Source organism: Equus asinus, chromosome 3 (genome assembly GCF_041296235.1).
Source record: "Equus asinus isolate D_3611 breed Donkey chromosome 3, EquAss-T2T_v2, whole genome shotgun sequence".
In the NCBI taxonomy this organism is placed as follows: domain Eukaryota; kingdom Metazoa; phylum Chordata; class Mammalia; order Perissodactyla; family Equidae; genus Equus; species Equus asinus.
Window position 1 is genome coordinate 96,748,040 of NC_091792.1, and position 26,931 is coordinate 96,774,970.

At 41.7% G+C, this 26,931-nt stretch overlaps 2 protein-coding genes across 5 annotated transcripts in view; one reads left to right on the plus strand and one right to left on the minus strand.

The window, feature by feature from the left end:
- The window catches only part of ENOPH1 (enolase-phosphatase 1), a 32,128-nt gene extending 11,769 nt beyond the window's left edge, over positions 1-20,359 (minus strand). The window contains exons 1-3 of one of the 2 annotated variants that reach the window (XM_044766224.2): positions 20,004-20,359; positions 2,453-2,580; positions 823-924 (exon numbers count right to left, since the gene is read on the minus strand). In XM_044766224.2, coding sequence (XP_044622159.1) covers positions 823-924; positions 2,453-2,467 — 117 coding nt within the window. In that variant the 5' untranslated portion in view covers positions 2,468-2,580; positions 20,004-20,359. Of the gene's footprint in view, positions 1-822; positions 925-2,452; positions 2,581-19,974 lie in introns of both variants that reach the window. The other variant, XM_014865222.3, reaches the window with a different exon arrangement.
- A 616-nt stretch (positions 20,360-20,975) lies between these two features.
- On the plus strand, positions 20,976-26,333 carry HNRNPDL (heterogeneous nuclear ribonucleoprotein D like). 3 transcript variants are annotated; one of them, XR_001401890.3, is made up of 9 exons: positions 20,976-21,655; positions 22,447-22,615; positions 22,718-22,879; positions 23,360-23,491; positions 23,642-23,756; positions 24,295-24,465; positions 24,816-24,908; positions 25,282-25,386; positions 26,074-26,333. XR_001401890.3 is itself a non-coding variant. In XM_014865219.3 (8 exons), the coding sequence occupies exons 1-7, from the start codon at positions 21,213-21,215 to the stop codon at positions 24,884-24,886; spliced, it is 1,263 nt and encodes a 420-aa protein (XP_014720705.1). In that variant the 5' UTR covers positions 20,976-21,212; the 3' UTR covers positions 24,887-24,908; positions 26,074-26,333. The 3 variants fall into 3 exon arrangements, 2 of the variants coding, with proteins under 2 accessions (XP_014720705.1, XP_014720706.1); XM_014865219.3 differs by lacking the exon at positions 25,282-25,386; XM_014865220.3 differs by lacking the exon at positions 26,074-26,333 and having other exon boundaries at positions 25,282-25,407.
- Positions 26,334-26,931: the final 598 nt, after the last annotated feature.

Sequence of the window (26,931 nt, forward strand, 5' to 3'; positions counted from 1 at the left end):
CAACAAGAGTTGAGACATTGAAAAAGGTAAGGGAGGGGAGTGTTTCAGACTAACTCTGAGATATCTAGAATATTCAACAAACCCAAATACTCCATGCCCCAAAGGATGTGACTATATTTCCAATCCTACCCTCTAACAATAAAAAACTTACAGAGAACATTCCACATTGTCCAATGTAGAAAACTAACTAGAAAGTAAATGCCAGAGAGTTTGCGCTGCACAGCATGTAAAATCTTTGCCACTGAAGCAATTTTAATAAGAAATACAACAGAACAGGAGTTTCACAGCATACAATACAGAAGGAGAAAACAGACTAAAAACCAGGGGGAGAACAGAGCAGAACAGAGCACGTGATACTAAGGCGGGTATAAAGGCTAGGCCAAGTGTGAGCTGGGGGAGAGGTGTGGAAGGGACGTGTGGGCGTGAGGGCCCAGGAGCACTGTGGAGGGGTCAGCAGGGGCTCATGCCACGAGGCAGGTGAGTGGAGAATAAGATGGTGAGGTGCTGTCACTTGGCGACATTAACGAAAAATGCAATGAGATGGCACAAAACCTTTTGCATTCCACCCAAAAAGGGTTTAGTTTTATAAATACATATTTTTGTGCAATTGAAATACTCCATAAAGAGGAAATTGTAGAGACCATGATCTGGCCATTTAATTATGCCCTGTGCATTCCTACGCAGGCAAGTCACTGCAACTTCCATCCCTGTGATCCAGAACACTTAACCTGAAGCACACTCAGAGCATACTCTAAGTCTCTAGGTATCCTCAATTCTAAGACACTTGGGAATGTGGAAGCAACAGAGCAGAAATGTCCCAACCTGTCTCCTCAAAAGACCGACATCCTCCTGGCACTCCTCTTCTTCCCAATGTGTCTGCAGATACTCTTTAACATTTTCTTTGATGTAAGGAAATAAAATGTCCTGGATAAAAGAGGAAAAGAAAAATCAAGAATTAGCTTTAGTCATTTGCATGAGATCAAGTTCAACAATCTCACCTTAGCTAATTGCAGCAAAGAAGCCACTGAAAATGTCATTGAAAATTGCTGCTGTGGATAAATGAGTGAGACAGAGACAGATACCAAGAAACAAATGAACTAGATCAAGAGTCAGCAAACTACAGCCCACGGGCCAAATCTGGTCTACTTCCTGTTTTTGTAAATGAAGTTTTACTGGAACACAGCCACACTCATTTGTTTACACAGTGTCTATGGCTACTTTGGGGCCACAATGGCAGAGTTGAGTATTTGTAACTAAGACCATATGGCCTGAGAAGTCTAAACATTTACTATTCAGCCCTTTACAGAAAAAGTCTGCTGACTCCTAGACTAGATTGATAGACTGCGTCCTCGAGGGCAGGGATCAGGCGCGTCTGGCTCACAGCTGTACCCCCAGTGCACACCCCAGTACGTGGCACACGTACGTGAGATAACTCACATATCTGCTGAAAGAATGGTGTCCATTCATGACAAACGTTTAAAAAAAAACCCTGATCACCACGATTCTTTCTTGGTAATCAGACTACCTATAGAATACTCTATAAGAAACTGACATGCAAAACAATTCAGAAATAAATAACCTGTCAGTAATCCACGCATTGGGAACATGATTTCTCTTAAATCAAGTTTTTTACATTTACTTGAAATTATAACATAGGTATCTTTTCAAATCAAATGTGGCACATTCAGTAATTTTTTAGTGTCTACTACATGCCAAGATATGCTAGTCCCTGAGTGGGGCATGGAGAAGGGGATTGAAAAGCTACATAAGTCACAGTCCCTTTTCTCAATAAGCTTCAGAATCTAGTGGGAGAGATGGAGGAGTAGCAGGCAAACAAAGAATTGTAATGTGGTGTGATGGGTGAGACGAGCAGACTACGGGCAGGATGCTGCTGCAAATCCAGGGTAGAATGGCTCTGCAACAGTCTTAGCAAGAACCAGAGTCTGAAAAAACAGAAAATGAGTCTATGCTGTGAGTCTAGGCCCCAAGAATAAAATTCAGAAAAGGCCTTATACCATTAAAGGAAATCCTATAACCAAGTTGAATTCAAGAGGTCTGTTTATTTAAATTCATTACTCATTTAATTATTCATTTACTGAATGCTCAGTACAGGGCAGGCCCTTGTGGGAAAAACTGGAGATATAATTGTGAGCAAAAACCATACATGATCCCTAATCTCAAGGAGCCTAGTAGTAGAAACACACATTATACTTAAAAAGGTACTTTAATTAATGCTACAAATAAGAGGTACATAGTACTATTAGGACACAAAATAGGAAAATGTGCCCTAGTGAGGGAGGTCAGAGAAGCCTCACTGGAAAAGTGACAAGAGAACTGAGATGTAAGGCAGCGATGCTCAAAGTGTGACTGAGGACCCCCAAGAGTCCTGAGACCCTTTTAGGGGGCCCACGAGGCCACACTATTTTCATAAGAGTACTAAGATATTATTTGCCTTTTTCACTTTCATTCTTGCAGGAGTGTATAACAGAGTCTTCCAGCAGCTACAGGATGTGTGGTATCACAAGAGACCCAAAGCAGCTAAGAGAATCTAGCTGTTCAATAGCCAGACATCGAAGAGGCCTGCAAAAATGTAAAACAACGCCACTCTTTCAACCAAGTTTTCCAAAACAAACAAACAAAAGTTTTTTGTATAAACATATTTATTTATTTATTTTAACAAAGTAATGGGGTTTATTCTTATTGAAAATGAATTAATATTTTTAAATTTCTCAGTTTTTATTTCTAGTATGGTAAATGTTGATTGATATAACCCACACAAACAAAACTTCTTTGGGCCCTCAGAAATTTTTAAGAGTATAAAGGAATCCTGAGAACAAAAAGTCTGAGAACCACCAAAGGTGAACAGGATTGAGCCGGAGAAGAGTAGAGGAGAGCACATTCCACACCGAGAACACGGAGCAGATGGCAAAGGCTCTCCACAGGGTCACCTCATCCAGTGACTGCACAGGCCAGAGGTTTCCACATGTTTCCATGCCACCTCAGGTGGGCAAAGGGCCCTTAAGGTAAGCAATCCTATTCCCTGCAAAGAGGGCTCACTACATGTAATAATAAGAGTAGACTCCAACTCATGACACACCAGCACCCGCCATCACAGGGTCATTTGTGCCAAAAAGCACACCTGTCTCTTCTGATGAGCACTAACCAGACCCTGCCCTGCCCAGCTTCGTGGGATGCAGGGAACATCTGAAATCACCGATCTGCGCTTTCCCCCTCTGCCCTTTCTGCAGCCTCCTCGTTACAAGCTTCTGGATCTCCACACTTTCTTAAACACTGTCACAAGAGTGTGAACGAGGGCAAAAAGAGAAGAAAGAAGCTGGCAGAAAACTTTTTATTTTATTTTCCACTAACAGCCCTGAGGGATGATATGGTTAGGACGTAGTCAATACATCAATATGAACAAAACCATGTTTTTTCAGTGTGCACAGTGTTTCCCTGACTGAAGCAAACAAAAGTTTGGCTACATAATTAGAACTTTTTAATATTTCCAAAGACCCAAGTCTAAGTTCAACTTAAACTGCACTCCCCAAATGAAAATGCACAACACGAGAAAGTTATTATGGCTTTTTTTAAATGCTAAGAGTGAAGCATTTACCTCTCTTCATAATATGTTATTCAAATTTCACCTGCCCTAATAAAAATAAAGAAGTCATTCAATTTTGCCTGTTCTCATGTGGCATTCCAGTAAGTAATGGATCATTCAGCAGACTCAGAAGCATGTAAACAGTGATCAAGCAAATTTTTTTTAGCATACTTGACAGAAAAGCCTTGTTTAAGCTCAATAAAAACTCATTCTTGATCTAAAAGAAGGAAAATGAAGAGCTAAGATTGACAACTTTTTCTGCAAGTGATTCCTTTTACCATATGATATAGTTCTGATTTTCTTTAAATACTTAGTTTTCCCCTCATGCCCCTCCTTATTCCTTCCTTTCTCTTTCTTAACATCTCTCCCCTTCTCGTGCACTGTGGTAGGACTGCAAACCGGCCCCCCACTTGAGAATGCTATCCGAGAAGATGTAGTAAAACTGAAAGCAGACACACACAGCTATTCCTCTCCTGGGCACAACCACAGAGAAATTCATATGCACATGTGCACAAAGAGGCGAGTAAGAAGATGTTTATTGTAGCACTGGGAATAATAGCAAAATAATTGGAACCAACCTAAATCTTTATCAGCTTGAGAACAGATAACTGGGGTATATTTATACTCTAAAACATGACATAGCAGTTAAAAAAGAACATACTAAAATCATATTTACTAATATGAACATAAACTCTAATGTATGAATAAAACTAATACAAAATGGGATGTACTCAGGGCCTCAGTTACATCTGTAATGTTTTATTTCTTTAAGATCTGAAACAAACATAAATTCAAAATTTAATCAGCTTTGTGGTGGGTACATGGTCATCACATTAATCTTCATTATTGCTTACTTAAAATGTTTTACAAGTAAAAAACAAACAAGTAATTTTGATCCCTTATCCCACACCTGCTTCTTTCTCACTTGGTCATCCTCCCCAAGTGTCATACCTCCAATATTCACCAACTCCCAAACAACTGGAAACATTCCTGGGGGGAAGCCTGATTAGACTCAGGGCCTCCCAGGGACTAAGGAGGTAAGTACTCAAGAGTTATAAAAATGCATGTAGCGCTACACTACTTCCGTGCTTCACGAAGTCCAATTTCCTGTATCTAGCTTTACTGGTACCAAGAACAATTCACGAAGAGTCTGAATCCTGAGAGTCCCGGTCCCTAAACTCTGTGGGTGAGGAGATGAAGAGGACAGACTCCCGGTAGCACGCCAGGCCGGAGTCCCACCGCTGCCTGTTACCAGCTGTGTTCAACTAACTCATCCTCTCTGAGCCTCAGTTTCCTCATCTGCTAAGTGAGAATAATAATACCAAGCAAACCCACTGCAATAATTAGAGATAACCAGACAGATGGAGAGCACCCAGCATCTTACCACTTATTATATTCTCCAGCACAAACATTTAAACTGGGCAAGGATCACCTTTGACCCAAATGTAGTGATAAATAATAGTAGAGAAGTTCCCAGAGGATAAATCACAAACACAACCAACTCATTCATTCAGCATTCACTGAGGAGCTACTGAGTGCCAGATAATGGAGTTTCAACCACAGCCCCTCTCCTCAGAGGACTCAGAGAAACAAACGGTGCAAGATTTCAAACAATTCTAAACTTTTAGGAAAAGCTTTAAAAGTTAGAGATTACTTTAGAATTCCTGATCATCCAATTTGCCCCTTTCCTCCAGACATAAAACTCCCCTGTGCACTGAGTAAGCACAAAGCTAGGCAAAGAAGTTAGAACTTAGTATAACACCTGCAATATCAATATTACCTGGGGTTGGCATGTTAGCAGAGTGTTTTCTATTTTAGTGCAAAAGTGTTACTGCATAACATAAAAATGCATGGGGCAAAGAACTAAACCGTGAAAATTTCATCCATTCTTTCAACACACTATTGAGCACTGAGCATCTATTACGTGAGAAAAATGAATTGCCTTCAAGTTGCTTATTTTAAAAAGCCAGTAATTATATCATAGCCTGACATGTGCTATACCATGTGAGAATGCTCTAAAAATACTTTTTAAAGCTGGTGTTTCTTACCCAAACCTGCTCACTGAACATTTTCAGGCTTTAGAAGTAATTCCAGAAGTAACGGTGATGAAAAATGTTTCAACTTCAGTTATAATCCATTTATGGATAATTTCAGAATGTTATAGTATGAAAAAAACGCTGCAGTAAATGCAGGATTCTACAAACCCGAGTATTTTTAGTCCACCAGGCACCAAAAGGGTTGTTACAGTTTACTAGTACACACAGAACTAAATGAGAGCATTTGTCTTTCAGGGGGCTATGATTAAATTCCACTAAATGCTGGAGGGGATGCTATGCAAGCAGCAATTTATATTACGCTCCAGAGCTCAATGGTAGTTTTCTGAAAGAGCTCCATTAAGGGCCACAAAATTTCTGAAGATCTAATTAAAGAAGTTGCCTCATAAATGTTTAGAAGTCCAAATATGGATTTGCTTTATGGTCAAGTGGTTGTTTAATGAAAAGGTCATAGAATCAATAAAAATAAAACTGTTACTATAATATTTACTCAAGTCTTCTTTGAAGAAAATGGGTAATAAAAAGGTAATGGGTAATACTTAGAGTACAGCTGTTTAAAGAGACTACTTTAAAAACCTTCCAAAGGAACTACATAGTGCAAATGATTTATAGTATTTGAGATGTTAATTTTTTTTGAGTTCATAATAGTTTACATCAATGTGAGATTCCTGTTGTGCATTATTTCTTGACTATCACTACATAAGTGCTCCCCTTCACCCCCTGTGCCCACCCCTCACCCCGCTTCCCCTGGTAACCACTAAACTGTTTTCTTTGTCCATGTGTTTGTTCAGTCTTTCTCAGTCTGGCTTCCTTCGCTTAACATAATTCCCTCCAGGTCTTTCCACATTGCTGCAAATGGGATGAATTTGTCTTTTTTATGGCTGAGTAGTGTTTCATTGTACATATATACACCACATCTTCTTTGTACAATCATCAGTCAATGGGCACTTAGGATAGTTTCCATGTCTTAGCTATTGTGAATAGTACTGCAATGAACACAGGGGTGCATATGCTACTTCGGCTTGTTGATTTCAAGTTGTTTGAGTAGATACCCAGTAGCGGGATAGCTGGTCACAAAGTAGTTCTGTTTTTAGTTTTTTGAGCTATCTCCATACTGTTTTCCATAGCGGCTGCACCAATTTGCATTCCCACCAGCAGTAGATGAGGGTTCCCCTCTCTCCACACCCTCTCCAACATTTGTTATTTTTAGTCTTAGTGATTATAGCCATTTTAACAAGCAGAAGGTGGTATCTCAGTGTAGTTTTGATTTGCATTTCCCTGATGATTAGTGATATTGAACATCTTTTCATGTGTTTATTGGCCATCTGTATATCTTCTTTGGAAAAATGTCTGTTCATATCCTCTGCCCATCTTTTGATCGGGCTGTTTTTTTTTGATTGTTCACTTGTGTGAGTTCCTTATATATTAGAGATTAACCCCTTGTCAGACATATGATTTGCAAATAATTTCTCCCAATTGGTGGGTTGTCTCTTTGTTTTGATCCTAGTTTCTTTTACCTTGCAGAAGCTCTTCAGGCTGATGAACTCCCATTTGTTTATTTTTTCTTTTGTTTTGTCTGAGGAGACATGGTAAATCAGAAAAGATCCTTTCAAGTTCAACATCAAAGAGTGTATTACCTATGTTATTTTCCAGGAGTTTTAGGGCTTCAGGACTTATCCTCAAGTCTTTGATCCATTTTGAGTTTATTTTTGTGTATGGCGTGAGATAATGGTCTACATTAATTCTTTTGCATGTGGCTGTCCAGTTTTCCCAACACCATTTATTGAAGAGTCTGTCTTTTCTCCATTGTATATTCTTGGCACCTCTGTCGAACGTTAGCTGTCCGTAGATGTGTGGTTTTATTTCTAGGCTTTCAGTTCTGTTCCATTGATCTGTCTGCCTGTTTTTGTACCAGTACGATGCCATTCTCACCACTATGACTTTGCAGTACATTTTGAAGTCAGGGATTGCGATGCCTCCAGCTTTGTTCTTTTTTCTCAGGATTGCTTTAGCAATTTGGGGTCTTTGGTCGCCCCATATGAATTTTAGGATTCTTTGTTCTATTTCTGTGAAGAATGTCATTGGGCTTCTGATTGGGACTGCACTGAATCTGTAGATTGCTTTCGGTAGCATGGACATTTTAACTATGTTTATTCTTCCAATTCACGTGCATGGAATCTCCTTCCATCTCTTTATGTCATTATCTATTTCTTTCAGTAATGTCTTATAGTTTTCACTGTATAAGTCCTTCACCTCCTTGGTTAAATTTATTCCTAGGTACTTTATTCTTTTAGTTGCGATTGTAAATGGAATTGTACTCTTGAGTTCTCTTTCTGTAAGTTCATTATTAAAGTATAGAAAAGCAACTGGTTTTTGTAAGTTGATTTTGTACCCTGCAACTTTACTGTAGTTGTTATTTCTAATAGCTTTCCAATGGATTCTTTAGGATTTTCTATATGAGATCATGTCGTCTGCAAACAGCGAGAGTTTCACTTTTTCACTCCCTATTTGGATTCCTTTTATTCCTTTCTCTTGTCTAATTGTTCTGGCCAAAACCTCCAGTACGATGTTGAATAAGAGGGGTGCTAGTGGGCATCCTTGTCTTGTTCCTGTTCTCAGAGTGATGGTGCTCAGTTTCTGCCCATTGAGTATGATGTTGCCTGTGGGTTTGCAATATATGGCCTTTATTATGTTGACGTAATTTCCTTCTATCCCCATTTTGTTAAATTTTTATCATAAATGGCTGTTGGATATTGTCAAATGCTTTCTCTGCGTCTACTGAGATGATCATGTGGTTATGAGAAGTTAAACTTTTTTGAGCCAGAAAATTAAACAACACAAAGGAAACATTGGTGGGCTAGTATTTCTCTATTAATCTCAAAGGACAAAAAGAAAAGGAAAATTAAGTGGCTTGATGGGTCTTAAAAACAAATCAGACTCTCTACACAAGAAATAACACAGGTTACAAATAGACTATAGAGTGAAATTCTATTCTGAGGAACATCTAATGCACAGAGCAAAATCTAGGGGAAAACACACATAAATGTTTACAAAAGTTCTCTCTGAGTCATGCGATTACAAGGAAAAAACTTTTTTGCATATCTATTTTCTACAATGAAAACGTATAATCTTTGTTTAAGTTGAAATATAAGTGACATATAACATTATATTAGTTTCAGGCGTACAACGTAATGATTTGACATATGTATATATTTCAAAATGATCACCACAATAAGTCCAGTTAACATCCATCACCACAGTTAACAAATTTTTTCTTATGATGAGAACTTCTAAGATCCACTCTTTCAGCAACTTTCAAACATACAACACAGTATTATTAACTATAGTCACCATGCTCACATTACATTCCCAGAACTTACTTATTTTATAACTGGAAGTTTGTACCTGCTGGAGCACTTCTAATGATGGGAATTCACTACTTCTTGGAGTGCTCCATGACATCCATCAGCTTCAGCAGTTGTAGTATCAGCACTGCTCCTTAAATATCCCCCCTGAAGACCACAGTGGGAACCACCAAGAGAAGTTTTGGTGCTCTGGCTGCTACGCAGAGCTGCAGGGGCTTAGAAATTAGAACTCGCAGTCCCTATCTTCATAAGGTAAGCCGGGACATAACCATTCCCCTTTGAAGGCTGCAGCCTTTAGGAATGAACAGTGGATTTCATTACCTGCATTCAAAATGAATTAATACATGTGTTGCTGATGACACAAAAGTGTCTTCTAAATCCCATTAAAGAGATTAAACTGTAATTAAAGAAAGTTAAACTGTAATTTAATTAACTGCAATGAATCACAATGCACAAGGGAAGGTTATCATCACAAGGGGCTAACAGTTGGGATAAGGTTTAAAAAAGAAGCACAGAGGGGCCAGGCTGGTGGTGTAGTGGTTAAGTTCACATGCTCCACTTTGACAGCCCGGGCACCATGGGTCCAGATCCAGGGCACAGACCTACACACTGCTCATCAAGCCATGCTGTGGCAGGCGTCCCATAAATAAAATAGAGGAAGATTGTCAAGATGTTAACTCAGGGCCAATCTTCCTCACGAAAAAAAAAAGTTTTATACAAAAATAAGTTTTTACTATAAAAAGAATACCTATCTTTCTTTAGTGAAGGGGTGACATGAGGTGAGCTATAAGTATGGAATATTTTAAGAACCATCATACAAGACAGGACTTTTCAGAGATAAACACAAGATAGCCTTAAAAAGTTTATCTGAGGGGCTGGCCCCATGGCTGAGTGGTTAAGCTCACGCGCTCTGCTTCGGTGGCCCAGGGTTTCGCCAGTTTGGATCCTGGATGCAGACATGGCACTGCTCATCTGGCCATGCTGAGGTGTGTCCCACATAGCACAACCGGAAGGACCCAGAACTAGAATATACAACTATGTACTGGGAGGCTTTGGGGAGAAGAAGAAAAAATTGAAAAAAAATTTTTTTTTTTAATTTAAAACAAGGTTTATCTGAGCAAGATAAAGGCCTACCCACATATTTAAAAAGGTATGTGTGGAGGATATATATTAAAATTGGTGACTTTTGGGGGGTCAATCTGACGACATTTCTTTCAAGAAGGGTCCAAATGACTTCACTGTATGCAGAGGAAAAAAATCAGAAGGAATAGTCACCAAACTTTTTTTTTTCGTTTGAGGAAGATTAGCCCTGAGCTAACTACTGCCAATCCTCCTCTTTTTGCTGAGGAAGACTGGCCCTCAGCTAACATCCATGCCCATCTTCCTCTTCACCAAACTTTTAATGGCCATCTCTGGGTGTGAGAAGCAAAAGAGGGCACTCTCTACACTACGCTTTTCTGTAATGTTTGCAATTTATAACAAGCATGAATTAATTTGGGGGGAAAAATACTTCCCTCTATCCTCATTAACAGTTTCCATAAAATAATGTATTTGGCATTTTAATTTAATTGTTAATAAAAATGTCAGTCTTTTATGGCTTTTAATTTCCATTGTTAGCTGACTTCTTCCTCTAAAACTTGTGGTTTTAGAAATGCTGGGTCAATGAAAATTCTAATGACACTCTAGAAATGCTTCGGTTAAATTGCATGCTGTTCAAATAAGATAAAGTACCACCTTGAGGAAAACTGAAATGGCAAGGATAGCAGAGACTGGGAGAAACTTAATCCCAGCCCCTCTCAGGCCCCTTCTGGAATGCACCATATCCCCATCACCAAGCATTTACTGAATGCTTCTGTGCAAGCACTGTGCGAGGCTCTGGCCTCTGTCCTTGAGGAGCTCTCCGCATTGCTGGAAGACAGGACACAGAGACAATCTCACAAGGCAGCATCTGCTACAGTGGCAAATACATGGCCCTGCAGAGGAGGGAGAAAGAGGACTGAAATTCCTGCTCAAACAAAAGTCCTTTGAGAGCAGAAGCAGGTCTTACCTCTGTATTCCCACAGCCTAGCACAATAAATATTTTTTAAGTCAATGAGCACATGGAACCAACCTGTAGTTGGAGAGGAAAAAGTATGACATTCCAAGCGAGAGGAATGGTGGTGGCGTGAAAGGGCATGACCTGAATGGGCATGTTCAACTATAAACAGTGTAAAGGAATAGAGAGATATAAAGTTGGAAAACCCACATTCGTTGAAGTTCAGGAGTTGAAATTTTATCTCTTAGCCAAGAGGAAACCACAAGGGATTTTGATGGTGCAAAGAAAATCTGTTTATGTAGCTGTCTTCCTTCCTAGGTTGCATGAGGGTGGCAGGTAGGTCTGGAGGATTTTGGATCCCTAGCAGAGCGTGGCACATGATAGGTATTCAAATAAATGCGAGACAAAGGAAGGATTGATTATAGAAAGATTATGGAAGGTTCTGGAAGAATAAGAGATCAGAAATTAAAGACAGAGGAGCTTTCTATACATCTCTTGATATACTCAGACCCAAGTAAGTGATTCTCCGAAGGCTCCTCCCTTTGTTTCAAGTTGAATCAACAAAAATCCTCTCACATACCACCACGGGTATGTCTCCCTTTGGGAAACATTACTCTAAGCAATAGGGAAAGTTGGGGGAATGTTAATCAAACCATCAACAACTACTTATTGAGGCAGTCCTGCCATCCCAGTGCTTCCACAAGTTCTTTGAGATTAGCAGTGTTCTGGGTCTCATTCTTAACGTATTTCTGGCTAGGGCCATAAGGAACAGAGGTGGAGATAATCACAGTGGGGAAAAAATCGAAAGCATGCAGGTTCCAATAAATGTTAGTTCCCCCTTTTCCTTACTGATCCTTCACGAGAACTTTCTACTCCACCAGTCTGATACTTCCTGCATCGTAATCAATGTTTCTATGGGGCTTGATAATTTTCAAAGGCTTTTGCATTTCATCTCATTTGATCTTCATCACCACTTTACAAGCACGGCAGATCCTACTACCCCATTCTTGCAGATAAGAAGCCTAAATTCATAGACTCAATGAAGACAGGGAACGTGCCTCAACTGCAGTTACTGGTGTCAATAATAAATAGCACAGGTAGAAGGCAGTGTCTGGATTTTTTTGTCCCTGTGGGTGGTCACCTAGCGGTTTCACACTGAGGGCAGAGTGGGCATCATATACGTATTCTCAGAGCTGAGAACATTAGAAGTGACAATACTTATCAAACGAATGTTTAACCAAAGTTGAGAGATACTACCAGACAATGCAAGCTCTCTTCCTAGAAAGACCATAAAATTAACATAGCAGTTTTCATGAGAAAAAATGTCAACTTTAACATTTCCCAATTATTTTCTTCTAAAATATATTGTTGAAATAGAACATAAAAGAGTAAATTACCAGCATCGTTAAACAATCAAGAATACATTATTTCTAAAAGTGTTCTAACATAAAATATATTCCAAAGAAATTTATTAAACAAACACCAGGAAAAACATACAACCAGGATTCTCTTTTTAAAGGGAATCAAAATCTTTATCATTTTGATTTTCAATTAAATGGGTATCTGCTACTTCAAATAAGGATTACTTAGAGGATCAAGGATTTGTCTGCGTAATTCCTATTTTCTAACAGAAAGTTTATTTTGAGATCTTTTCTTTTCCCTCAGTCTAATTCAAAACTTTGCCAAGTTATTTCATTGTCTAAGGTAAAACTCCAGCCCTAAAAAGTCTTTACCAACCCCCACACCAACATAATCCTTAAACACCAACACAATCTTTAAAAAAAAAAAAACCTGTCAAATCTTAAAAAAAAAATATTATAGATCGTATCCAACACCATAAATGCTAAATTTCAAAACAAAAGCAGAGCCATTATAAAGTCTAACTCCACTGTAGCCTAGAACCTGTAAAAGCATGCTAGTCAGAAATGTTTGTGTTAACTAAGTGTGGTAGGGAGAAAAATGCTCCCCACCCTCCTATGTCCACGTCCTAAATCCCAAAATCTGTGAATGTTACTTTACATGTAAAGTAAATGATGTGATTAAAATAAGAATCTCAAGATGGGGAGATTATCTTTGGATTATCTGGTTGGGTCTGATACAATTACAAGGGTTCTTATGAGTGAAAGAGGGAAGTGAGAAGGTCAGAGTCCAAGTCAGAGAGGGAGAAATCAATCTGAAGATGCTACACTGCTGGCTTTGACGACAGAGGAAGGGCCCACAAGCCAGAGAATGTGGACAGCCTCCAGAAGCTGCAACAGGCAGAGAAAGAATTTTCTCCTGGAATCTCCAGAAGGGACACAGCGCTGCCAACACCTTGATTTTAACTCAGTGAGACCCATTTCAGAGTTCTGACCCACCAGAACTGTAAGATAATAAATCTGTATTGTCTTAAACCACTAAGTTTGTGGTAATTTGTTACAGCAACCATAGGAAACTAACACAACAGGTTTAGCAAGGCACTATTTACCTGCCTATCTGCCAGGATACCCAAAGGCTTACTATGCAGGTCCCTATTGTACATACACACACAATTACATAAACATTTAACTGTACTATCTAGGTAGTCCGTCAGGTACATATAACTACTTTCTTTTTCTAATATTCTATTTGTCCTTTAAGAAAGACATTTTTGTTTTACAGTTCAGTTCTGGAAGACGATTTGCAAAAGCTGAGGAAGCGGCCATGTGCTTAATGCTTTGGTGTCTACCAGGCTTATTTCGTTACCTTGCTCTCTCCTGTATACAGGCTTACTCATCCATAATCAATTGACTTGACCTCTGAGAGGTTTCAGTTCTTGTTAATGACGACAGACCTCCTTTAATTCATCTGTACCCTCTTGCTTGGTCTGCTTTATCACCCCAAATGAGCCACTCGAAAAGAGCAGCGCTAACAGGCCTATGAACAGGTAGAACTTTCAAATGTGTATAGAGCCTAAATACTCAAAGTGTGGCCTGTGCACCAGCAGCATCAGCACCATCTGGGAACCTGTTAGAAAACCAGCTTCGAGTCCCGTTCCAGGTCCTCTGAATCAGAAACTACAGTTTAGCAAGATCCCTCAATGATCTGTATACACATTAAAGTTTGAGAAGCACAACTATAAAGAGCCATTGGCAAGGGTACCCACATGCCCCACTTAATGGATTTTAGGGACAAATATCCTAATCAGGTTCATACTTTTGGTTAATGGAAGCTTCTTAATTATTACAAAGATTTTATTTTCAAACATGAAAAGTTTTCCTAAGGCGTAAATGAAAAACATGCCCCCCGCCCACTACTCCCACAAAATTTGTTGGGATGATGGATGAAATATTGATGTAAGTATATTCATTTATTTAATAGTTTTTTCAAGGGCTAAGCATTCATTAAACATTCACAGTAGCCTTATGAAGTAGATATCCCCACCGTACAGCTGAGGAAGTATGTACCTAGACTCAGAGACATTAACTAGCTTGCCGTAAATCATAGACGGAGGCAGCCAGAATGCTAATCCAGACCTGCGCGGTCTCCAAGCCTATCCTTGTAAATACTACTCTATGCAAACAATCCTCATTATTTGCAGATTACATATCTGCAAATTCTCCTACTTGCTAAAATTTACTTGTAACCCCAAAATCAATACTCGCTGTGCTTTCCCGATCATGAGAACAGGTACATGTAGCAAAAATTTTGAAACACCGTATGTACACATTCCCAGTGCAACATGACGCTTTTCCTTCTCATTTCACCTCTCGTATTTTAAACAAGTGTCCTTTCCAGAGTCTATTTAGTGCCACATTTTTCACATTTTGTGCTTTTTTTATTGGTGGTTTTGCAGTTTAAAATGGCTCCCAAGCAAAGCACTGAAGTGCTGTCTAGTGTTCCTAAGCAAAAGAAAGCTATAACGTGCCTTATGGACAAAATACAGGTGTTAGACAAACTTCGTTAAAGCCTGAATTACAGTGCCATTGACCATGAGTTCAATGTTAATAACTCAACAATATCTATTAAATAAAGCAAACAGAAACACATATAAATCAAGGTTATGTATTGATCAGTTTATGAAAATTTTGTGCCCAGAGGCTCACAGGAACCTAAGCAAGTGTTTTCTATAGGGGCAACGATTCAGTATTTGCTAATACAGGGTTCGCATTGACTTTATAAAACATAACTACTGCAACTGTTGTTTCACGTACAGACTCGACAAGTAACAAGAGGAAAGCCACCAAATTAAAGAGCATTTTCAGGAAGAAGAGATCATTTTCCCCAAACTCAGAAACAATAGCTGAAGGTTCCTGACAGAATAACTACAGGGACTGGTGATGGTGTTATTTCATAGGCTTACACACTAAAAACATCAGAATGATACAGCGCCCAAGGTCAGAAAACAAATATTACCTCACCATGGACAAAAATGAAGTGGTGGCTCTATGGGTGCATACAGCCTAGGGGCAGACAAGATTCCATAGGGTAGGGGAAAAGAATAAAACAATATTCATGTGTACATACTAGTTTAATCTCATCTTTAAGTTGCAATTTATAACTTACTAATAGTACAATAGTTTGTATACACAATTTATAAATTTTATTGGTAGTGCCTGCTCCAATTCTGCTGATGGTGTACACAACCAAAAAATGTTAGGCGATCACCACTGTAGAGGATCAGAGCCAGTACCTGAAAAACTCCAGAGGCATGTGTCCCGCACTGAGGGGCAGGGCTGATGGCTTGGAGGACTCAGATTGACCGGGGACATCTAAGGAAACTGGACTCTACCGCTGCTCTGGCCCCAACAAGTTGTGATGATGCTCACACAGGACATCCCTCCAGGCATCAAGTGACCATATGAGAAATTAATTAGCCAGCTGCAGCATTCACTAGATGATCCTAGCTAGCAGCCCTTCCTGCTCTAGAAAGTTGACAACTCTATGACTCAGAGAAAATAAGAAATAATAGCTGGTAAGTGAAACCACTGTTTTGTTGTTGTCTGGAGCCTAAGGGCTGAGGCATGATAGAGCAGTAGGCTGTCCAGAGAACATCATTTTCCAGACTAGGAAGACTCTACGGAATCCTATACGATATCCTGGACCCTTACTGTTATCTTATATAGTTAAGCTGCATCATAGACACATTCAACTATAAGTGCTCAGACAGAAAAAAAAAGGAAGGGGAAAAATAACCAGAACCAGTGCTGGCAACCTGTCTGCCATTCCACTCAATGAAGACGTTCTGTTCCCTGGGACAGTCTCAGTTTCCCAGTGTCTCTTACAGTATGAGCTCAGTGTAAGGCTCATGTTTGACACACATTTTCCCTTTTTTTTTTTTTGAGGAAGATTAGCCCTGAGCTAACTACTGCCAATCCTCCTCTTTTCGCTGAGGAAGACTGGCCCTGAGCTAACATCCATGCCCATCTTCCTCTACTTTACATGCGGGATGCCTGCCACAAGCATGGCTTGACGTCACAAGCATGGCTTGACAAGCGGTGCGTAGGATCGCGCTTGGGACACGAACCGGTGAACCTCGGGACGCAGAAGTGGAACGTGAGAACTTGGCTGTGCCACAGGGCTGGCCCTTGACACACATACTTTTCTTTTACATCACCTAATCCCAAACCAACTACTTCCTCTGGTGCTCAAGGGAAAAAGCAGGGATACGTTTCAACCCTAAAGGAAAAAATGACCGCATACACTTACTGAAAGATGGAAATTAGCCTTCAAAGAGGACTGACTTCCTCAGGGTATTTCAAGGGTAATTTCTTTTTTTTTTTCTTTTTTAAAGTTTTTGTTCTTAACCACTATGCTAAACTACTTCTTTTTTTTTTTTTTTAAAGATTGGCACCTGGGCTAACAACTGTTGCCAATCTTTTTTTTTCTGCTTTATCTCCCCAAACCCCTGCTGTACACAGTTGTATATCTTAGTTGCACGTCCCTCTAGTTGTGGGATGTGGGACGCTGCCTCATCATGGCCTGACGAGCGGTGCCATGTCCGCGCCCAGGATCCGAACCCTGGGCCGCCACAGCGGAGTGCGCGACCTTAACCACTCGGCCATGGAGCCGGCCCCTCAAATTTCTGACGATACTCAATTTTCACAGTATACAGTGACTGCAGAACCAAATCCCCAAAAAAGTAAGACTCAATTTACTTATTAGTTATCCTGGTTCCAAAAGATCACTCCTAAACCTATCACCAAGATGAAGTGTAAACTGAAATTTGTTACCATATACTTTCATGGTACTTCGTATGGCTTAAAGTGCTTTCCTATCAACTGTGTCATTTTAACACGCACAGCAGCCAAACAAAGATGACGAACAAGCACTGTGCTTCCCATTTCAGAGGTCGAGCGCAATAATGGAAAAAGTAAGAGTTTCTGAGTCAGACAATCTGGGTTCAAATCTCAGGCATACTGTTCAGTTTTTCAGAGCCTTAGTTTCCTATCAGTCAAATGTAGACAGTGCACACATCGCGCAAAGTTTCTCAGGATGAGCCAGTAGACAAGTCACATGTGTACGGTCCCAATGTTTGTTTCCTTCCATCATTCCACAGGAAGTAGGGCTACATGTTCCAACACCTAATGCAACGAAAAAGCCCAAAGTAGAATAAACATCTCACACTTCCCAGCTCCATGCTCAGAGGTTCCAGAAGGATGTAATTTAGCATCACTTTAAAAGGTGTTCAAAAGATTAGTCTTTCAGATACTCTGCTTAAAGTTTTTTTGTTCAAGCAAATTTGTGAAATACCTTTCTCTTGAAGACTCACAAAGCACGTGTGTGTGTGTATGATATAAAGGCTCTGAGAAGTTGTGCAATAAAGAAACCCAGATGAACACGTATAGCCTAACACTTCCCAAAACTGCATTTAATAATTAAATCTTTTTTGCATAGATGCTATAAACATGCACAGACCTAATGTTCTTCTGAACATACTTTCAGAAACATCGGTTTTGACATATTAATGTGTAACAAATTAATAAGAATATTAGATTATCAGTAATATTATTAGCAATAGATTAAAAATCAATATTAATAAAATAATAATAAATTATAGGACAAGGCACAAGAAACTATCATTTTAAACAAGATCCTGAAATCATTGTTTTGCAGCCTGCCTTTAATTTGCCTATAGATCAATGTCAACCTCAAAAAAATCTATGTAGGTCACTAAGGCATTTTTACTCTCAGAAAGATCTCAGAATAAGTCCGCCATAAACAAAGGTTCTAAGAAGTGGCTCATACTATGATCTGGCAGAAGACATAGTAGGGGGGAAAGAAGGCAGAGGCACCTCATGTGTTGTAACAAAGCTGATTCGCATGAGGTATCTTATTCCCTAAATCAACTTTCCAAGAATGGGAGATACCATATACCACAACACTGCCTTCCTGTCATTAGCCCTGGTCTCCTGATGAACATGGAAAGCGAGAGAAAGCCAGAATGGAGATAGTGAGCTGTAAACTATAAACCACAAAGATGAGGAATCCTTTTTTCTCTGAGAACTCCAAGAAAGCAGTTATTCTGTCACAATCAACAAGCAAAAGAAAGTCAATTCAATTATGAGCATTTGCGTGATCCTGAATATTTCTGCAGAGGCATCTGGTGTGATCAAAAATTTGAAAAAACTGCCAAACTGGATTTCTTAAGAACCTGTGCTAAGTGGTCAAGGTATTGTGATTCTTCTAAAAAAATTTTCAAGTCGTTGTTATATTGGAGTCCTAAAAGTGTACAATGATTTTATATTATAACCCATATCAAGAAAATCATTCTTCACAAGCAATTTTTTATTTTTTTGCTGAGAAAGATTCACCCTAAGCTAACATCTGTTGCCAGTCTTGCTTTTCCTTTTTTTTTTTTTTTTTTTTTTAACGTGAGCTGCTGCCACAGCATGGCTACTGACAGACACAGACAAGTGGTGTGGGTCCACGCTGGAACCGAACCACGCCAGGGAAGTGCAATGCACAGAACGTAACCACTACACCACCACACCACCGGGGCTGGTCCCACAGATAATTTTTAAAAATAAAACTAAATTTACACAATTTAAAAGCTCAATTTGCTGGAAGATGGGTTTTTCTTTCTTTGTAAACGATATCTCGACTATTCTTGTATGCAGGCCCTTCTGGTCAATGCTTTCATCTTAAACTTCTGTAAGTCATATAAAAAGACCAGGCCCAAAACATTCTTTAAAAATGATACTAATATTTGCTATTTCCTTATTTTGACTGACGAATAGAATATGTGTAAAAAAAGAACCTGATATAACGCAAAGTCGTAAGCTTGTGAATTAAGTGTAGACAAATGTTGGTTAACAGTGACACCCCAGAAGGAGGGCTTTGGGTAAGAGCTTCAAGCTCCCATGGTTTTTTGAGAAAAACGAAGGAAATCTAGACGTTTCTTCCACAGCCTGACCAATCAGCGCCGTGTGCCACAGAGCCTAGTCCAGCAACACACAGGGTGCAGTTCGGCCACGAACGGCAGGAGCGGGAAGGGGCGAAGAGCAGCCGTCAGCGCCCAAGACACCACGGCGCCCTCAAAGTCATCTTGACAGTTCAGTCTTTCCATTTGGCGGGACTGGAGCCCCCCAGGACCCCGGAATCGCGGCCGCCGCCTCTCCAGGCCCCACGCAGCACAAAGCAGGCGCTCACCAGCCCGGCGGGGGCGCCCACCTCGCCTGGCCCCGCGCGGGCGGACCCACCATCCTCCGCCCCTTCTCGCCACCACCTCCGTCCCTTCCCACTCATCCGTATCTAACCAAGGGCGGGGCAAAGATGGTGCAGCGAGAAGCACCCCCGCAGCCCGCCGCAGCCCTTCGACTTCCTCCCGTGCCACTGCGGCAGCAAAGCCACACCGCCTCTCCAACGCCTTGTGTCTCTAGTGCAAGGTCGGCAATATTTAAAATTTTTTTTAATTGTTTTTAAGCACAAGTAAGTTCCCCGCTCCCTTCCGCCCCTCACCTTCACGAAAGCAATCGGGGTTGTGGTACCTTCGATATCTAACAGGATCACAGTGACTTCGGCGGGCACCGAAAGCACGACCATTTCCCCACCGGATGCGACCACCCGAATCGGCCTACTGGTAGGGAGCGCGGAGGGCGGCGCCGGCTGCGCCCCAGCACCGTCCGGGGCCTCCGACAGCCCCGCGGCAATCTCGGAGCGGGAAACCGCGCGTGGCCCGAAGCGCGAAGGGAGACCACCTCCGCGCCCCTGGGAGCCGAGAGGGCGGCGGCGGCGGCACCGGGACCCGGAACTGGCGAGCCGCCGGGGCAGGAGGCCGAGACCACGTGGGCAGGGAAGGGGGCGGCCCGCGCAGGGATCCGAGGGGGAGGGCGACGGCAGCGGCGCCGACGCCGATTGGCAGCCAGAGGGCCTCGAACCCGATCCGTCAAAATGGGCCTCGCGTGGGCGGGAACAAAGGAGCGAACGCGGGAGCCGGGCGCTCGGGCGCGCGCTCTCCGCAGACTGGTTGAGCGAGCGGGAGAGGCCCGGGGCACGTGCAGACGGGAGCCCCGCGAGTGGCGCGCCGGGGATGTGAGTGCCCCTTGCCCTCTACGGCACCTACCCCCTCCCCGCCCACTGCCTCCGCCTTTGCATATTTACAGTAATCTGACCGGGCCCGCGCCCCCCTCCCGCCCTCTGCCAGCAAAAGAGGCCGCGCCGGGTCCCGGTTCCGGCTCATCGGCAAGGCAGGCCCGCCGCGCCCCCTCGGCCTGCGCGCCGGCGGTCGTAGCGGAAGAGGCGCTCGGGCCACGCCGCTGCCCGGAGGGGCCGCCGCGCGCCCGCTTCCTGTTGGGCTGGTTTCAGCCAGCTCGAGGACAAAACACGCGTGCGCGCGGCGGTCGGACGGGCAGACGGGCGCGCTCGCTGCCTCGCCGCCGGCGCCGGGCGCAGTCCGCCTTTTTCCGGAGCGGCCCGGCCGCGGCGCTAATCGGTAGCAGCTCCCGCCGCAGCAGCTCGGCACTCGGGGACCGAGGGCGGAAAAAGGCGGGGTTGACGGCTCTTGGCTAGGAGTGGGCTGGACCGGACGCCAGAGACAAAGGCGCTCAAGGCAAGAGGGACTGTGGCCCTGTGACGACGCTGCTTGGGATTTTTGACTCCAGGACTTTTCGCCCTTTCGTTTTTCTCTTCTGACGCTTCTCTCCTCCCAAGCCCGCGGCCCCTCACCCGCGACGTCGCTCCTCACCGGGAGGGCCGCGATGGAGGTCCCGCCCCGGCTTTCCCATGTGCCGCCGCCATTGTTCCCCTCCGCGCCCGCTACTTTAGCCTCCCGCAGCCTCTCCCATTGGCGGCCGCGGGCGCCGCGGCAGCTCGCCCCGCTCCTCCCTTCGCTCGCTCCCAGCGCTGCCCGGCAGGGGGCGCGCCGAGCCCAGCGCCACGTCACCGCCCAGCAGCCCTCCCGATTGGCGGGCGGGGCGGCTATAAAGGGAGGGCGCAGGCGGCGGCCGGATCTCTTCCGCCGCCATTTTAAATCCGGCTCCATACAACGCTCCGCCGCCGCTGCCGCCGCGACTCGGACTGCGCGCCAGCACCCCCCGACCGACAGCTCCGCCGCCATGGAGGACATGAACGAGTACAGCAACATAGAGGAGTTCGCAGAGGGGTCCAAGATCAACGCGAGCAAGAATCAGCAGGATGACGGGTACCGCACGCTTCTCCCTTCTGCCCAGCGCGCCGCACGCGCCTTTCGTCCCTCGGGAGCCGCGCGCTGCCCCCATTCCTGCCCTGAGTCCGCTCCCCGCGTGCCCCCCGGGCTTCCCTGGCTTGGAGGGAAGAGGAAAGTAGGAGACGGAGGGGGTGACTGAGAGGCCGGCGGAAGGTGGGGGAAGGGCGGAGGGGTTGGAGGAGGAGGGCGGCGGCGTCTGTGTCCCGAGTGCGCAGGCGCCGCGTGGGGCCCGAGGGGGAGGGGCCGGGCTGGCTGCGCCGCATGCTGCAGCTGCCGCCGCCTCTTCATTGTGTGTGTGTTGGTGCTCCGCGCAGTTTTTCTGGGGACAGTTTAAGGAAGTTTTGGCTTGGGAACCAGTAGACAACTGGGTCCCAGATCCCCAGAACGCGGTCTGATGAGTTTAGTTGGAACGTTGGCTTGACAGCTGAGGAAGAGGGTGGAACTAAGTTGTGAGGGGTTGGTTTAGGAAGTTGGATTTTGTAACCTAAAATCATCGTTAACGTGTCATGTTGGCCTTGTTTAAACTTGGCATTGTGTAGTGTGGAGAGCAAGCTGTCCACTGTTTTCCATAAGTGACCTTGATGGAATTTGGGGATTTTTGTGGTCTGTGGTTATGTATATCTTTAAGCGTGTATTAAATTATCTGTACGTAGAAGTAAATTTCCCCGTACGTAGTTCATAGGTAAACATCATTAATCCCAGAACTGAAGTAATCGTTTTGGGCTACTGCTAACTTTTTTTTAAAAAAAAAACACTTTTATTTCTAGTAAAATGTTTATTGGAGGCTTGAGCTGGGATACAAGCAAGAAAGATCTGACTGAGTATTTGTCTCGATTTGGGGAAGTTGTAGACTGCACAATTAAAACAGATCCAGTCACGGGAAGATCAAGAGGATTTGGATTTGTGCTTTTCAAAGATGCTGCTAGTGTTGATAAGGTAGGAACGTGTTTTGCGTTGTGCTGTTTTTGTATACTTTTTGTGTGTTGTTCAGGGGCTTGATTGTACATTGCTGTCAGCTTAAATAAATCTGTCTTCTAGGTTTTGGAACTGAAAGAACACAAACTGGATGGCAAATTGATAGACCCCAAAAGGGCCAAAGCTTTAAAAGGGAAGGAGCCCCCTAAAAAGGTTTTTGTGGGTGGATTGAGCCCAGATACTTCTGAAGAACAAATTAAAGAATATTTTGGAGCCTTTGGAGAGGTGCGCTGATTCTATATTTACATGTGTTTTATATTTGTTGTGTTTATATAACATTCATCCCTGGCCCACTTCTTACAGAACAAATTCACATGTCAGATGAGGATGGGATTAAAATACCACTCAGATCCCTTCCAATCACCACGTCTTAATCATTGCTTTCTGTGCTGTAATGCAAACCAATATATAATTTATTTTGGCCAAAACATGGATGCTTTGGTATGGTCAGTGTTTGGACTTAATAACTATTGGTGTCTGTTCAATATGAAATGATATTAAATAAAGCAAGTTTTGGTTTCGCTTCTAAATGCTTCACAGGTAAATCACTCTCGTTTGATGGTAATGATAAAGCAGCAGTCTCTATACAGAAGTCATCTGATTAGAATAACAAGTTGAAGCTTGAAAAGGACTTGTGACATTCTAAGACCTTTTGGTAGCTTTTTACCGTTACTGGGTGATCTTGAGTGTGCATCTTGATTTCAGATTGAAAATATTGAACTTCCCATGGATACAAAAACAAATGAAAGAAGAGGATTTTGTTTTATCACATATACAGATGAAGAGCCAGTAAAGAAATTGTTAGAAAGCAGATATCATCAAATTGGTTCTGGGAAGGTAAAGCCATTTTAATTAAATGAAAAATTTAAGGAGTTTGTGTGCGTGTGTGTGTGTGAAATTTTCAATCTGCTTTGAGAAGGACAAAATGGCTTAACATTAGAATTTCTGTAACCATTCTCTTTGCTTGCTTTCAAAACTTGTTTATAGTGTGAAATCAAAGTTGCACAGCCCAAAGAAGTATATAGGCAGCAACAGCAACAACAAAAAGGAGGAAGAGGTGCTGCAGCTGGTGGACGAGGTGGTACTAGGGGTCGTGGCCGAGGTGAGACTTAATGCTTGGGAAATGGCTCAATGGTTTAAGCTGTCAGCTGCCAAATATGAATAAGCCCATAAGAAAGTAAATCCAAATTTAAACTTTTCCAACATGGAAAATGCTTAGCTTAGTGGGTGGGGTTTTGTTTTTAATGAGTTGACTGGTTTCACTTCTTCAGAGGATGGCCACTCTGACAGTGTCATCACTGATGGGGAAATTATACTATTAAATGTATTTTAAATTACATGATACACCATGGAGTGATAGGTTTTCTTGGGCATTAGTCCTTGTTTTAAAGCCAAACAGTCTACCTCTCTTCAGCTTTGTCCTGATTTTCTCTTAAATTTAGGAAGCTTGATACTGGCACAATTGGACTTTCTGCCCCCTTTTTTATGACAACTAGAAAAATAGTTTTTTCAAGCAGATAGCATTATGGATGTCTGTCCTGCCTTTTTAAGATTTGCAGAGTGAGAGACGGGAATGCGTCATTTTATGTTAGCATTGGGGTCAGAAGTTGTTTCCTAACGATCATTGTGCATTGTTTCAGGTCAGGGCCAAAACTGGAACCAAGGATTTAATAACTATTATGATCAAGGATATGGAAATTACAATAGTGCCTATGGTGGTGATCAAAACTATAGTGGCTATGGCGGCTATGATTATACTGGGTATAACTATGGGAACTATGGATATGGACAGGGATATGCAGACTACAGTGGTAAGAATATTTAACTTAATTTCATAAACCCAATGGTATTAAAATTCAGTGTTAAAAATACAGTCCCATTCTGAAATTGCTTGTGTGTATGGGTTTTCCATTTATTGAAGTGTTGAGAGTTAACATTTTTGAGGCATCTGATAGTCATAGGATGGTTACACTAATACAGGGGCTTTGATATAAATGTTCTAGAATAAGTGATAATGATTAGTTTATAATGGCTATTAAAATATGATTAGTTTAATGTTTGGCATGCACAATTTTACACGTTTAATAGTTTTTAAATATACTTATAATGAAACCATTTCATAGAAACTATCTAAATACAAATTTTTGTCTTTTCAAAATAGGCCAACAGAGCACTTACGGCAAGGCATCTCGAGGGGGTGGCAATCACCAAAACAATTACCAGCCATACTAAAGGAGGACATTGGAGAAAACAGGTGTGTATAAGAGTACGAGAAACCAGTGGAAATGTCTAATTTAATTTAAAGATCAATAGACAAATGAAAAATAAGTAAAAACAAAATATTATGTAGCCTGTTTTTACTAAATTGTTCATTTCTTAATTGCTTTATGAGCCTGTTTTGCCTAAAGTGTCTATAGATCTTTAACTTTAAAGTCTTATCTCACTTTCTTTAGTATTACAGAAAAACTTAAGAGTTTTTCTGTTTGCTTTGTGTACCAGGTGGTCTAGAGGAATAATTAAACTTTTTTAGAACTATTAACAGGTAAAGTACTGAAATGGGTACAACTTAAGGAAAACAAGAATGTTGTCTTCTAACTCTGACATTATACCTTGTTTGTACCCGCCAGCGGGAACTTCATTGCAGGCCGTGTGTCACCCTGACCACGTCTATCTCTGGGGGTCGCACGTTGCGGGCAGAGCGCAAGGCATACACCAGAAAACGCTGTCCTGTGGTATGGTCTCTTCCAACTTCATGTACCAGCGTAAAGATTAAAGTGGAAAACTTCAGACTTTGGCTTCTTTTTTAATCTTTTTGAAGATTAAGTGTCTAAACTTAACTTAAATGGTTTTTTACAGGAGTTAAAGTACATAAATGCCTTTTTACAGCTTAATCATTTTGGTCTTCTGTTTAGTGTTGTATTTCAATTGTGGAGCCTCATTTTAAGTGTTCATTCTTTAAGATTTAATGCTTGCTTTTTCTTTTTATAGCTAATAGTGAAATCTACAAACCAAAACAAGAACTTTAAAATCTGGGATATAAATTAAAGATCATATGCACAAAACATTTCATTTTCTTGCAATATAATAAGCTTATTAGAAATTCATGTTTGTAATAGCATTTTACTTGGTTTACTAGAGATGCTTCTAGTAGACCTTAATCTAGCACAGTTCAACCTGTGAATATGGGAAGGTTGCATTCCCAGTTTCTCTTCTAAATAGATTTAAATTAAATACCATTTGGGAATTCCAGGGTGAATTTATTAATTACCCAAGCTGCATTTTGCCAATGAATATGCATGTGATCTTTAATTATTGAAGAAAAGAATAAAGTGAGGACTTAAAACAGTTCATGAAAGTGGACCTTTGAAAGCTTGTCAAGAGTTGCACAAATCTAATAGCTATTTTGTTTTTGTTTTTAGGAGGAGATTGCTAAAGTAACCCATCTTGCAGGACGACATTGAAGATTGGTCTTCTGTTGATCTAAGATGATTATTTTGTAAAAGACTTTCTAGTGTACAAGGCACAACTGTGTCCACCTGTATATAGCTGCCAGTTAGTTTTGTTTTTACTTTGTCCTTTGCTATCTGTGTTATGACTCAATGTGGATTTGTGTTTATACAAATTTTATTTGTATGATTTCATGTTAAACCTCAAATAAATGCTTCCTTATGTGATTGTTTTTCTGTGTCAGGTACTAAATAGCTCTGTAAAAGTGTAATTTTAAATAAGCAATAATTAAGGCACAGTTTATTTTGTAGGGACTGTTGGTCCATAGGGAGAAACTGGTCCTTTTTGAATAGCCAGCTACAGTGTCACCCTGTTCCCCATTTTTGTTAGATGTATTCTGTGCTCTAAGGCTCCATTTCCCTGTTAACCGTAACTGAGGCTTCCACCATACCTTTGAATAATGTTGTTTCCTTTCTGTGTATCTGGAAACTTTGTCATGGAAGTCCCTGTGACAGAGTCATAGCATTGTGATTAGTGGAAGCTTTTTAGTAGACCATAAGTCTTCTGGGTTATGTTTTGGAGAAGAGTGCCTTTTTAATGGCAGAAAGCATGTTGGTAGCTCTTTATGAATGGAACAGAATTTGCTTTCTTCATGTCTTTGGAAAGCTGTTTGTCATGATTTGCTAAATACTTCTGACTTCATTAGTGGTCTGCTAAAAAGAGCTTTGACTAATCATGATTGTTCTTGGTAATAATGTCCAGATATACCCAGGGAAAAAGCACTGTCAAAGTGTGGTAGGAGCTACAGTTTAAGAATATCAAAAGTAGTT

What these genes read in the sequence shown, in the direction of transcription:
- HNRNPDL (XM_014865219.3), top strand. Translation starts at nt 21,213, where the DNA reads ATGGAGGTCCCGCCCCGGCTTTCCCATGTGCCGCCGCCATTGTTCCCC. An exon ending in AAGAATCAGCAGGATGACGG is followed by an intron (nt 21,656 to 22,446) that starts GTACCGCACGCT and finishes TTTTATTTCTAG; the next exon opens with TAAAATGTTTATTGGAGGCT. An exon ending in ATCAAATTGGTTCTGGGAAG is followed by an intron (nt 23,492 to 23,641) that starts GTAAAGCCATTT and finishes ACTTGTTTATAG; the next exon opens with TGTGAAATCAAAGTTGCACA.